General features: G+C 37.5%; 1 protein-coding gene across 2 annotated transcripts in view; it reads left to right on the top strand.

Moving 5' to 3' along the window:
* Positions 1-4,166: 4,166 nt before the first annotated feature.
* Positions 4,167-13,844, top strand: part of ARID4A (AT-rich interaction domain 4A) — an 87,822-nt gene continuing 78,144 nt past the window's right edge. For both annotated transcript variants that reach the window (XR_005216316.1, XM_037832624.1), the window contains exons 1-5: positions 4,167-4,294; positions 5,380-5,436; positions 7,992-8,102; positions 10,504-10,569; positions 11,590-11,680. Coding sequence is in view for 1 of the 2 variants with exons in the window: in XM_037832624.1 (XP_037688552.1) it covers positions 5,431-5,436; positions 7,992-8,102; positions 10,504-10,569; positions 11,590-11,680 (274 nt within the window). In the remaining variant the exon portion in view is untranslated. The remainder of the gene's footprint in view (positions 4,295-5,379; positions 5,437-7,991; positions 8,103-10,503; positions 10,570-11,589; positions 11,681-13,844) is intronic.

Here is a 13,844-nt window from a genome sequence, read left to right as displayed (position 1 = left end):
AGGTTTTACAAAAGCAGATTAAAAAGATGAATTAAAAAGAAAAAAAAAAAGAGGAAAAAATAGTTGTTAAAATGCTAATATTGTGATTCTAAAACAGAATGAGAACTTTTTCTTTGCTGAACAGCAGGGGAAAAAAAAAAGTTTTTAAGTCTAAAAGGTGGGTTAAAAAAACAAACCATAGATTAACTGGTGAAACCAGGCTCTTCTTGAGGAATACTTAAAAGTTAGCCTATTCCATGTTTTGATATTTCTAATCATTGAAGTCCTCCCTTATAATGAACATTTTAATTTTATGTGTTGAAATAAAGTGATTTCTTAAAACAAGACAATTAAGAACTTTACTTAGATTTCAGATATTTAAAGAATCTTGACTAAAACACTGTTCCACAAAGATACTTCTGTTACCTCTCTGTTTTATTACTCAAACTATAAGAAAACACAAAAATTAGTCCACTCAGGAAGAAGGGAAGGGAAAAGATATTTCACACCATAGTTCTGAACAGTTTTAAAATATACACATATTTTGTAAGATGTTCTTTTAGAACTGTATTTTCTCAATACTTAGTGAATTATTTGATTTTCCTGCACATCATTTATTAATCCACTTTAATTTTTCTAAATTCAAGTTGTACTTTAAATATTTTAAATAAGTAAGAAAAGTCCTGATAAAAGCACCTAAGTCTAACAGAACGGAATTAAAAATTAAAATATGTAAGCAATAAAAGGTTTAGCATTATGTCTTGCCCCAATTAGGGATCCTAAAAGTAATTTAACAAAATAAGAATAGATGCTTACTGGACATTTCAAGTTCTAACATGCATACTTAAAACCAATTTCATCTTTCTGATCAACCAGTGGCCTCTCCGGACTTTCCAAACTGGTTAATAGTAATTTACTGTGCTCTTAAAACCTTTAGGGTTTTTTGTCTTTTTCTCTTTATCCCTGTATTTAATCAGAGATCAAATGCTGTCAATTCTTTTTCTCACAGTCCACTGCTCATTTATTCCTTTTTCTTCCTCCAGCTCCTACTCTAGTTTTACCTCATGGGGACAACACTGCAACAGTATCTTTACTTGTCTCCCTACTTCCAATTCTCTGTCCTTTATTCAGTTATACTGGACACTGTTTCTAAATAATTTTCCAACAATACATTTTGTGCACATCATATCCTTCTGTGTCTACTTGAAAACTCTCAACAAAAGGGAAGAGTAATCTATATGGAAAAATATCTGCAGCAAATTACTACGAAGTATTAAATAATAAACTCAAAACAATGAAGAAATAAATAAAACGCTAATAGATAAATGGACAGAAGTCTTTAACACACAACCTGTATGATAATTAGTAAGCGAAAGTATAGAAAAAGGTACCAATGCATTAATTAACAAAGAAAAAAAAGAGCTTAACATTTTAAACAGAGACACAGGAGAGAATTAAAAATAAATTTAAACAAAAACAGAGCAGGGTAACAAAAGTTCAGTAGGAGCCAAAGCTTTTTGCTGCACAATTGTACAAGTACTTAATTTATTCCAAAGAAATAATTAGCGATATGAAGGAAGAGCTAGATGCCCAGAAATTTTAGCCACAGATTATCAGTTCTCAGGGAAAATGTTTTGCAAAACATGTGCAAGGATATTCACTGACACCTTATTGCTATTACAGAGACATTAAGACAGGCTGTATAAATTACACTATACCTATCTACCTAACACTATTCCGACATAAAGATACCCTATGGATAATATTTTCCATATTCCCAACGTTTTCTGTAAAGAGAAAAATGTGGGTGACAAAAGGGGAACAACTAGAATGATCTATAGTTTGTAAAACAGAACAAAACAGCTCTCTGTAAAATATGTAAGTACAGTACTTACACATTTTGTAAGTACTGTGATTATCTCTCAGTGAAGGGAATACAAGAGATTTTTGTTTTTGTCTCTGGGCTTTTTTCTAATTTTCAAATGCTTACTGATGTGCATTATTTGCATCCGATGGTAACAATTTAATGTTGGGTAGTAGAACTATAGGTGATTACTCCCTGGAAGTTCAGTAGTAGTACACTGGCTTCATGGATTCAATTAAAAAAAAAAAAAAATTGGTTCACTACTAAATACTCTTATTGAAAAGATCTCTTTATGTCAAGTTTTTATGCAGGGCTAGAAAAAAATTTCATAAAACCTTCCTAGTGTTCCATGATAAAAATATTAAGCACTAAAAAACCCAGAAATGGGAACCAATGAATGGATAAACAAATTAATAAGGAAGTCCTTAATTTTGCGATTTTGAAAAATTAAGGAGGCTAATTTTACAGCCAAACAAAAATTCTTTCAATTACTACTCTTTTATTCTCATATTTTCTGCTCTACTCTACTGGTACACAGTATTAACTGGTCCAGAGAAAACTTTTCCAGACAGTCTCCCCGATTCTAATCTTTACAGAGATTAGGGCTCACCTCAGTAACACTTTTGGATTTTCGTCATTGAGATGTCCTACATTTTCTTCAGCACAACTGTCAAAAAGAAACAGTAAACTGTTAAATCACTCAATAGTTCTCTAGTCTTCAGCCCCACCAATACAATATGGTTTAAAAGAGGTATAATGAGGATAACTATAAACATCTATCCAGATACGTGTGACCAGATCACTAAAGAGAAAATACTGACATACATTTCATTTCTTTAATGAATAACTGAGAAAAACCACTGCTATAAATGAAAAGTTGATGCTGTTTTAGTTAAGATGTTTTCTTGCTGAATAAACTTAGTTCACGTGGATTATCGACAATACTTCACATTCTTATTTCACTCTTTAAAATAACTAGCCAATACACACTCCATTTCTATTTAAAATGTGTAAGTTTTTGTTTCATTTAACAGATTTTGCTAAGAGAAGCCTTTTGCTAAGGCTGCCCTAATCTAATTCTCTGGGAGAGGTCCTTTTATGTAGGATGTTTGAGACCCTGCAAAACCATTGGTTTCCTTTCAAAAAGTTGCAGGATCCTCGAGCAAATGGCATACCCACAGCCACTTGTCCAAGGTCAGAGTAACAGCAACAGCGCTGGCATGCAAATTCCTGTCTTCCAATACCCAGCGCTTTCTTCAGTTTCCTCATAGCTTTGTCGTGTGAGGAGCACGCGGGAATACCCTCTCCCCACGCAGAACGCATCTAAGAATCATTCCTTTCCCGTTTTAAGTGGCCTCACAGCCGGTGCCACTCGGCTGGAGATCAGGGCCGAGTTCCCGAAATCAATTCCAAAGGGAGGAAGAACTGCTCCGAGAACAGCAGAATGAAGAAAACCTCTCAGACTCGCTAGTTCAAAGGATCTCCATCCAGAAAGAGACGTTCAGCGTCTCCTCTGTCTCTCTCTCTTTTTCTCGGCGGGAGAGGAAGCCTCGCCCCCTTTCATCCCGCCTTCCTCCCCCCCACAGCAGGGAGAACTTACTTTGCTATGGCTGCCGAGCAGCCCCTTCACTTCCGGTGCCGGTGCCGGTGCCGCTAGAGCTGCGCCATCCCCCAGTCAACCACACAACCATAACCTCCAACTCACCTTTTTGACGGGTCTTTGACTCTTCCGACACTCACTACGTGCTGCCCTGGAGAGAACGGTGAATGGATACCGCAGTAAAACTTATCTACCGGCTGGAAACTCTGCTCCCTTCTTACTGAAAACACAAAATGCAATAGAGCCGCCGCCACTGCTGCCGAAACAAAATGGCGCCGAAAAGCCTCTTTAGCGCAGGCGCTGTGGAAGGGCCCTGCCCCGCCCCCCGTGCTGGCCGCTGGCCGCAGCTCTAGATTCCGTTTCCATGGGACATTCCACCGCCAATCCTCGTGCCGAACTGCTCTTCCTGACCCTTCATTTCACCAATCAGTGCTCAGCCAAGCACATCCGGAGTCGTCTCTACCAATCATTTTTCAGGACTTGCTTACTCAATACCTTATTCTCCAATAACGTTGGTCTTCGAAGGCAGCCAATCATAAGTGGAAGATGTCCTACCTGCTGTTTTTCACACCAATCCGTGAAGTTTCAGAGCTACATCCAATGAGGACGGCAGGTAGCTGTCACCAATCCGAAGCTCTTCGGCGTCATGAGCAGCCAATAGGTGTTCGTGTAGAAACGAGTCTGCTCAACAGCTTGTTATTTGGTGGATTGTGGCAGTAAATCGGGAGAGTGGGGGACCGGGCGCAAGAGCTGCCGCCGCGGCCGGGAGTGGTACTGCCCGGACAGGGGCCCGCGGGGGTCACTGAGGCGGAGGATTCGGGGGGTGACAGCGCGCACTTCACCTGCAGTTGGTAGGCGGGGAAGAGGGAAGTCGGGGATACTGAATGGACGAAGCGGTATTAGCAGCTGGTGCTACTGCTCGGGGTCCCGGTGCAGTTAGAAGCTTTGAAGGTGGGGAGGGGGGTGTACGCAAGAGGTCCGGCGAGCTCAGGGGAAGGGGCAAGTCGTGGAGCCGCGGCAGCAACTGCAGGAACCGCCGCCGCAGCCACCTCCTTGGCCGCCTCCCCGGGTTCCCCGGGAAAATGGCTGTGGGGCTGGCCGCGCCGCTAAGTTTGCTTCCGTGCGTGAGGAGCTGGCTGCTTTGGGGAGCCGGCCCCCAGCTCCGCGGTGCGTCTTTTCCTGTGGAGTCCGTGGCAGGACTGGAGGGGCTGGGGGTGCTGGTGCCTGCTGCCTCTGTGAGCTGTACAAAAAGTTGAGGCGGGCGCGGGGAGGAGGTGGCTGCTGCTGTGTGGCTCCCCTCCCCTCCCACACCCTGTCCCGGCCACCTCCCCTCTCCTCCCCGCCCCCCGAGCCCCCTCCTCCTCCCGAATCTGCTCCTCCCTCTCGGGGCTCTCCGCTCAAGGCCACAGCCCCTGTCCCTTCGGGCTGAAGGAGTGCTTCTCCCTTCTGACATGGTGCAGAACGGAGGAGGGAGAGCAATGGCGCCGTGACACTCGGTTGCCGCCGGGGCGGGCCGAGGGGGCTGAGCGGCGGAGGCGGGGCACGGGCCGAAAGTAGGAGTATCCCGGGGGCGAGCGGAGACTCGGCTACCGCCCCCACCGCGGGATGACCCCGGGGAGCCGAAACGGCGGTCTGCCCTTTTCCACCGCTATCAGTTCTGGGGTTCCTCCTTGAACATTCCCGGTCCAAGTGGCGAGCGAGGCGGGGGCGCGGTGGGCCGCTGGCGAACTCCGGGGCGGAACGGGCTGCCCTTTGGCGCCTGTGGGGTTCTCGCTGCCTCCTCTGCCCCTGCGTTCTGGTTGCCCTCCGAGGGGATCTTATCCCTTTGCTGGTGTGGGTTTTGCCCCTCCCCGCTGGCGTTTGTTTACTTTCTTATCCTGGGTCGCTCCAAGCTGTTGGTTGATTCTGACTGTCTTTCCTCTTCCCGTGGTTCTAGCGACGGTGAAGATAGCTCGCTGAGCTGGAACCCCACAGATCACCAATAAAAATGAAGGTAAGTAAAGTCAACGCTGTTCTGGACCTCGAGAGATCTCTGTAGTGAGGCTGGTACTGTGGAATGTCAGTTTTTGTTACTCAAAATTGATTCCTGTCCTAAGCAGCAGTTTCTGAGAATGAGGGTGTGTTGAATGGGTGAGAAATGATCAGTGTGTCTGCAGGCAGTAGGTCCGGCTCCTTTCTGGTAGCAGTTAGCACTCTAGAAAGGCTGGTGCAGCTTTTCAATTGTCCATTGGGCTAGTGTATTTTAAGCACTTCCTGTGTTGGCAGTAACCTTCGCAGAAGTAAAGCTTTTGTCCTACTTTGGTTCTTTGGGGGATTTTTAAAAAAATTTTTTTTTCTTCCCCAGTGCCAATGTAATCTGGTAAGATGAAGGTAGACTGAGTAAGGAAGATATCATTCTTCTGGGTGTAAAGTGTAATTTTGACGCTAAAATATTTTAAGTTGAACCAAACAATGTTTAGTTTGAATTTGAACTTTCATTTAAAACATATCTACAACCTAAAAAATACATATTCTTAAAACAATTATTCTCACAAAGGTTAGTCTCTAATGTTTAAAGGTGAAGGAAGATACTCTAGCATTCGGGTGTGCCGTGTCATTGAGTGTTTCAGGTCAGATATTTATTTGCCAAAAGTATTCCTCTTCAGTTTCCCTTATTTGTAAATGCAGTAACTTTAAAAGGTACCTGATTCCTGATTCTTTCACTGTTTTAATGTATTAAGCTCTGAAATACATGTAGCATTTTCCAAAACTTTCTCTTGCTTTCCTTATCTTTCCGAAGTAAGTGACATTCCTAATTTTCTTAAATGTTATTTGGGAAAACTTAATGGAAAATAAAAAATCATTTTTCTACTTAAAAATATATCTCTATGTGTGCTTTCAACCACTCTCCAACACCACCCATTTGCAGAGTGGGTTAGTTTTGCCCCAGGAATAGAAATGGTTGAAGGATATGCCAAGTGAACTCAAAGATCATTTGGCACTCTAGGAAAGAGAGCAGTTTCCAAAATATGCTCCAATTTATCTGTTCTTGTGGTAAGTACTCCTGTAGGAGGAATCATAATGAACATTTAAGGAGTCCTTGCTGCGTGCCAGGCACTGTGCTAAGTGCTTTGAATGTGTTAGCTCATCTAATATGAAAATAATTCTTAAGCAGCCCAGCCCGTCCCTGCCTTAGGGGCTTTGCACTTGCTGTGCCTCTGTGGATCCTCTCTGAAATGGGCTTATGCATTATTTTACCCACACCTCTGCCACTGCAGCGTGAGCTCCACGAGAGCAAATGCTTTGCATTGTCACAGTGACAGCCCCCAAACCAGGAACTGGGCTGGCTCCTGGGAGCAGCACCATAAATTTTTGTTGAAGGAATGAAAGACATCTATGGAAGAAGTCTCATTATTCCCAGTTTTTGAATAAGAAAAATTGAGGTTCATGGCAGTCTAAGAATTCATCTAACAGGATGACTGGGATTTGATTTAAAAATACTCCAGCAAATATTAAAATTGGGGGGGATGGTGGATGAAACAAAATTGGAAAATATTGATAGTTATTGCAGCTGGGTGATTGATACATGTGGGTTCTTATACTCTTCTCTTTATGGTTGTGTACATTTGAAAGTATCCATAATAAAAAGTTAAAAATTAAAAAAAAAAAAAAAAAAAAAAAAAAAATATATCTCTAAGGTGTAAACTGTCTTTGTCCCTGAGACTGCTGAACTGAGCTTGTATGAATATACTGAACTTTTGAAAAACTTAGGTAAAATGACAGATTGAGATAGCAGTGATTTTGCTACCATGAAGATTAAAATTAACAATAGAATGCAATTTCTCACATCTTTCAATGTATTGTTCTGATCATGACCATTTATTAAAAGTATACATTTTTCAATGAAGCTTCTTTTTTTTTAATGCCAGGAAGATTGGTACTAAAAAGTAGGTAGGGTTTTAAGTCTTGAGTCATCAGTTCACATCTCTGTATTCATCAGCTGAATTCAGACTAAATCTTTCAAATAGAGCTTTTGGCCAATAGATTTTACAGGTAATGCTCTCCTTATCAGAAGGTTTGACTTCATTTCTTACCTTACCTGTAGAGTTACATTGTATCCAAAAGATGTTGCCTTTATGTAGCTATACTAGAGACTTCTTATATATTGTTAGTGTTGATTTTAATGGTAGAATTTTCAAGTCCTAAATGAATAGCTTAAAGTTTTGTGAGAAATTTAAGGTGAATATACTTTTACTGTTTATTTTCCCATTTCTTATATAAATTGTTGAACTATTTTATGTATGGAAAAGAACATTATCATATTTCCTTACTGATGCTTTTCATTTACAACTTTGAAACATTTTATGTTTGATAATGACATCAGTATATAAACTGAAGGGCTTTTAATGAAGTTCTTCTTCAAGGGTGTATTTCAAATTATCAGTGATGTTAATAAGTAAATGATTTTAGTGTTTTTACTATTTTAAATGTAGAACTTTTAAATGTGAGTTGAAGCTGGAATGGGGAAAAAGAATAACGACATTTCAATTTTATTTTCCTTTCATCCAGGCGGCCGATGAGCCTGCCTACCTGACAGTGGGAACTGATGTCAGTGCCAAGTACCGAGGTGCCTTTTGTGAGGCAAAGATTAAGACTGTGAAAAGGCTGGTAAAAGTTAAGGTAATTTTTAAAATATAAATAACAGATTTATTAAATTGGGATTGAAGAAAGTTGCAGAGGGGAAAACTGAAAACCGTCATATTTTATTTACTGGATCATTATTGTGTGAAAACAATATTATATATTGTGCTATAAAGAAAACACATTAAGAATGGAGAAATAAATCAAAAATAAGAAATCTTTCCAAAGTATTTCTGGCACAATATTTGGCTGATGATATTTCCTATTACTTTGTTATTTCTTGGTTATGACAGCTTTATTTACTTAAACTGTAATCTGTTTTTCCCCCTTTCGTAATGTTTAGGTAGAGAGTATTTCAGTGTTTAGGAAAAACAATACAGTGGGAATTATATTTTCAAGTCAAGTCAAAAATGACTGAAGAACCTTATTTAAAAAATTTTTTTTCTGCTATCAGATACTCAATTTTGTTGATTTTTTAATTCATTTTTATTGAGATATATTCACCATACAGTCATCCAAAGTGTACAGTTGTTCACAGTACCATCATATAGGTGTGCATTCATCACCCCAATCTATCTTTTGAACATTTTCCTTATGCCAGAAAAAATAAAAATAAGAATAAAAAATAAAAGTAAAAAAGAACACCCAAATCATCCCCTCTCTTCCACCCTATTTTTCATTTAGTTTTTTGTCCCCATTTTTCTACTCATCCATCCATACACTGGATAAAGGGAGTGTGATCCACAAGGCTTTCACAATCACACTGTCACCCCTTGTAAGCTACATTGCTATACAATCGTGAAGAACCTTATTTTTAAGATGCTTTTAGGACCAGAAAAAAGTTTACTTTTTACACTTGGAAAACATCTAGAAATAAAAGAAAAAAGTACAGAAGGATTAATACCTATAGCTTATCTCTCAGAAATACTACTATTAATGTTTTGTTTCTTTCTAGGAATTTTCCAAGACAGGTATATTTTTAATAATCTTTGTTACTGGGTTTGCCAAAGTAACCCATGCTTATTATAAACATTTTAATATAGAGTTATATAATGTAGTTCATGAACGTTCTCCTTGATACCACTCCTAAGAAATTTGGTGTAGTCCTCCAGATTTTGTACTGTGCTGGTCATAACATTATTGTTGTTCTTGTTATTATTGAGTCACACTGTACCTGCAGTTTTGTAATTTGCTTTTTTCATGTAACATATTGGATGTTTTACTACCAGAATTAAAAACCATGACAGAGGGAATATTTGACTTATTCTATTCCTAACACCTAGAGCAGTACCTGATACATAGTGGTCACTCAGAATTTGTTGAGTGAGTGAATAGAGTAGAGAAGTGATTATCAAAATGTGGCCTCAGACCAGCACCGTGAAACTCAGCCGGAAATTTTTCAAAATGAAAATTCTTCAGCCCCACCCACACCTACAGAATCAGAAACTCTGGGGGTGGAGGTCCAGTAATTTAACAAGCGCTCCAAGGGTTTCTGATACAAGTTAAAGTTTGAGAACCACTGATATAGAGGAGTGTCATTTGTGTGATAGATAAATAATTTATTTGTGATTATAAAATTTCTGTTTAAACTTCAAATCTGCTATGAAACTTTTCTTCAAGTATTATTAGAATATCATTTGATGTGTTTTCCTTTTGATTTCTTTTTACTTTTGTTGGACAGTTTTATATAGCCTTTTTACTATGTGAACCATACAGGATTATGAAATATTTATTTGGAGTTCTTTGAGGCTTTTAACTTTTAGTTAATATTGTAGGTATTAATGTTTATTTTGAGTAGATAACAATACTTGTTTGGGGGAGGTTTTTATCTTACATACATTTTCTAGAATTTGAATTTTCTTATTTGGATAATTGCCCAAGTATGGTTAGTTACCCTATATATTTAGGGAGGAACTATAGTAGAAAAAGCTCACTTATTTGTAACTGGATCACATATCACAATTATTAATTAGGTTTACTTTATAAGGGACCAAAAGAGAACTTTTGTTTTTAATTTGTTTACCTTGCATGTAGGCAATAAAGTTTGATAGCGTTTTTTATATACTTGGTGACAATCAGAACCTTTTATGATTTGTTAATAAAAAGCAGTAAAGGTAGTTTTAGGTTTTTACAGTAATCATTACAGATTATAAATCTATAGTTTGTTCATTCATTCAGCAAACTATTCTTAAGTGCCTGTGATATTCATTGACACTTGGTAACTGCTGGGGTTATAAAAATGAAGACTCCAGCCCCCAAGGAGCTCACAGTTAATGAGAGAGATAATAAACATCAATACAAGACAATGTAATAAGTATACTAGAGGTAACCACAAGGTGCTAAGAAAGCATATATATGCTAAAGACATTGTTACAGTTTTACCACATAAATGTATTATTTTAAAAGCTAATGTGAATTATTGTGCAAAAATATTTTTCAGGTACTTCTGAAACAGGATAATACTACACAGTTGGTGCAAGATGACCAAGTAAAGGGTCCTTTACGAGTACGTGTATTCTACAGTTTAAAATCTGAAATGAGGAATCATAAATTTGTACAGTAATTTACTGAATTTTACATTTGTAGATGTAGTTTTAAAACTGTATAAGACTCTTAATCAGAAAATAAAAGTACAAATAGGTATTTGTATATTTAGAATAAATTGTGATAGTGCAATGACCGTGTCCTTAGTTTAAGAGTATTAAACATCTTACGGAGGGTAATTTGATTACATAGACATATTAAATTTTAGTCACCTTTTGTTTTGCATTCATAGACTGAATACCTCACTTTATTACATTGTTGTGATATCTGAGACATTTAGTTTGCTAAATTATATACTTGTATCATGAACCTGAATCTTTTATTGTTCTAATTTAACAAATAAACATCTTCATTCATAATTGAATTTAATGAATACCTACATTATGTTTACCATTCATTTTGGGCCATTTATTTATATAATAAATCTTCGCTGTGTCGGAGTACCACTTCAGTTAATATCTGACATACAGAGGTTTGGAAAGTGAAAGAAAGTCAATTGGTCCATCCCTCTGTGTCTTGGTGAACCTTTATCTAAAAGGTCCCTTAAAGACAAATGATGAATCTAACATTCAATACTTCTATGAAAGAAAATTGTGGCGATTTTTGCCATCTTACATTTTTGTGGTTCTAATATTCAAATTTTTTCTCAAAGGCAGTGTGACGTAGTAAAAAAGCCTTGAAGTAAGACTTGAGAGACTAGGTTCTCCCATCCAGGACTATTTGCAAGTGTTTGTCTCTTTCCAGGTTAAAATTTCTAATGTATAAAATAAGGGTGATTTAGCTACCTTACTTTTGCCACAGTGTTTTGGGGCCCAAATTACATAATAAATATAAAAGTACTATAAATGATAAAGATCTAAGCCAATATAAGGTAGAATTATCATAAGGATTGTATTATTTTTTATCCATATCATGTAGTTGGTGGGAGTGATTTGGTTTGTTTATTTAAATTTGGTAATGAAATTTACGTTTTGTGTTTTAGGTTGGAGCTATTGTTGAAACAAGGACATCTGATGGATCCTTTCAGGAAGCTATTATCAGCAAGTTGACAGATGCTAGTTGGTATACTGTGGGTAAGTAGTCGAGTAATTTAACATACAGATTTGAGTTGGGGGTTGCATTTAACCACATTTTGTGGATACACAGAATCATTGTCTTGGCAGAGAAAATATGTATTATTCTTTCCTGTCAATTTGCTGGATGTATGTGGCTAAAATTTTAATGATGCCCTGTTGGTAATAAAAATAATTATCTGTTATAATAACTTCCCACTTAAAGGCTATTTCATCCATGCATGCACTTCTTTTTTAGGTTACTTTCATGTTTTTCTTCAAGGAAATTAAATTACATGGTTATTTTTCTTCCATAAGAAAAGTCAATAAAACTTAGTATTATAGACAATCAGACTTTTTCACTTTTTCTTACATTGCAATTAAAACTGCGTAATTTGCAATCTTTTATTGTAGTGTTGCCTGTTTTATATAAGGATAATGTAGATACTACCATATCAAACTAAAAATATTATGACCAGAATAGATTCACACCTAGGTGATCATAGCTTAGTTTTTAATTTTTGATACAGTAAGGGCCCATTTAGTAACAGCTTTCAAGAAAGATATATTTGCAGTTAATGTGAACACATTCTTAGCACTCCATCCATAAGCTTTCGTTGAGTCTAAAAACTTTACTGTTGTGAATAGCAACAAGTGTCATGATACGTTTAAATTAAAGCCTAAAATAGTACTTAAATAGTTGCTGTTATTTTGTTGACGTGAATAACAGTGGTTAATATTTCTAAATCTCTTCTCAGTACTTTCAAACTACATAATCCTGTGGATAACATACAATTCTTTGTTTTACATTGGACTGCTATAGTGTTGTTTGGTTCTACATTTTTTTTTTTTTATGAGTGGTTTAATTACAGTATTGTGGTTTCCTTGTGAAAGGAAAAGAAATGACCATTTAGGTTTAGTCTGTGGAACCAGAAACTATACTTGGTAGATTTAGTGCTATCTTAGAGATGCAAGGTTATTATTATTATTAAGAATTAGGCTTTCATTTTGGTTTACTTGATTTTTTTGGCTTTGAATAAAAATCATTGATCTCCATTTCATGCTCAAAGCTGAGAATATGCTTTGGTTAAAAGTTGAGCTTCCTGTATTTCACTCTGTGGCCTCTATTTGTATAAGCAATTGCTTTATGTAACTACTTTTTTTTTTTTAACTTTTTATTTTGAAATACTTTCAAACATACAAAAGTAATAGAAACCCCATACAGAGAACTCCATTAATAATCCCTCCCCACCCTGATACCCAATTCACCAATTTTCACATTTTGCCTCATTTGTCATGTCATTCTAGCTATCTGTCTGTCTGTCTGTCAATCCGTCAGTCTGTCTATCAGCCTATTTTCTGAAAACTTGAGTGTAGGTTGTATACATCATTTTCCTTAAACAGTTATTACTGCCATGTACATTTCCTAAAAATAAGTATATTCACTTACATGTCCACCTTAAGTGCAGTTACCAATTTCAAGAAATTTAACATTGATATAAAGCTTACAGTCTACATTCCAGTTTTTCATACATCCCAATAATGGCCCTTTGAGCCTTTTCTCCTCCCTTGCAGGATCCCATCCAGGATCATGTATTGAATTTGTCATAGTCTCTTCAGTTGCTCCCTTCCCATCTCTTCCCTCCCCCTCCCCCAACTCTCCGCTCCCTTGTGGGAACACGTATATGACATAAACTTTATCATCTCAGCCATTCCCAGCATATCATTCAGTGGGATTCATCACCGTCACAATATTGCGGTACCCTCACTACCTTCCATTACTAAAATTTTCCCACCTCCCCCATCAGAAAAACATTATACATTAACTCACTATTTCCCCTCTTCTCTGCCCTGGCAACCTGTACTCTAATTTTTGTCTTTCTGTGCTTGCATATTCTCCAGAGTTTCCTTTGTAGTTACCATGGAGCTTAAATTTAATGTCCTAGATCTATAATAATCTCATTTGCTTTGATACCAATTTAACTTCAATAGTATAAACAAACTATGCTCCTATACCCCTCTGTCTCCCACCTGTATGTAGTTCTTGGCACATATTACATGTTTATACATTATGAGTTCAGAACCACTGGGTTATTACTACATTTTATGCATTTGCTTTTTAGATCCTGTAGGAAGTAAAAAGTGCAGTTTTAAACCAAAAATTCAGTAGTATTGGCATTTATGT

Source organism: Choloepus didactylus, chromosome 4 (genome assembly GCF_015220235.1).
Source record: "Choloepus didactylus isolate mChoDid1 chromosome 4, mChoDid1.pri, whole genome shotgun sequence".
In the NCBI taxonomy this organism is placed as follows: domain Eukaryota; kingdom Metazoa; phylum Chordata; class Mammalia; order Pilosa; family Megalonychidae; genus Choloepus; species Choloepus didactylus.
This window is presented reverse-complemented; position numbering and strand designations above follow the sequence as displayed.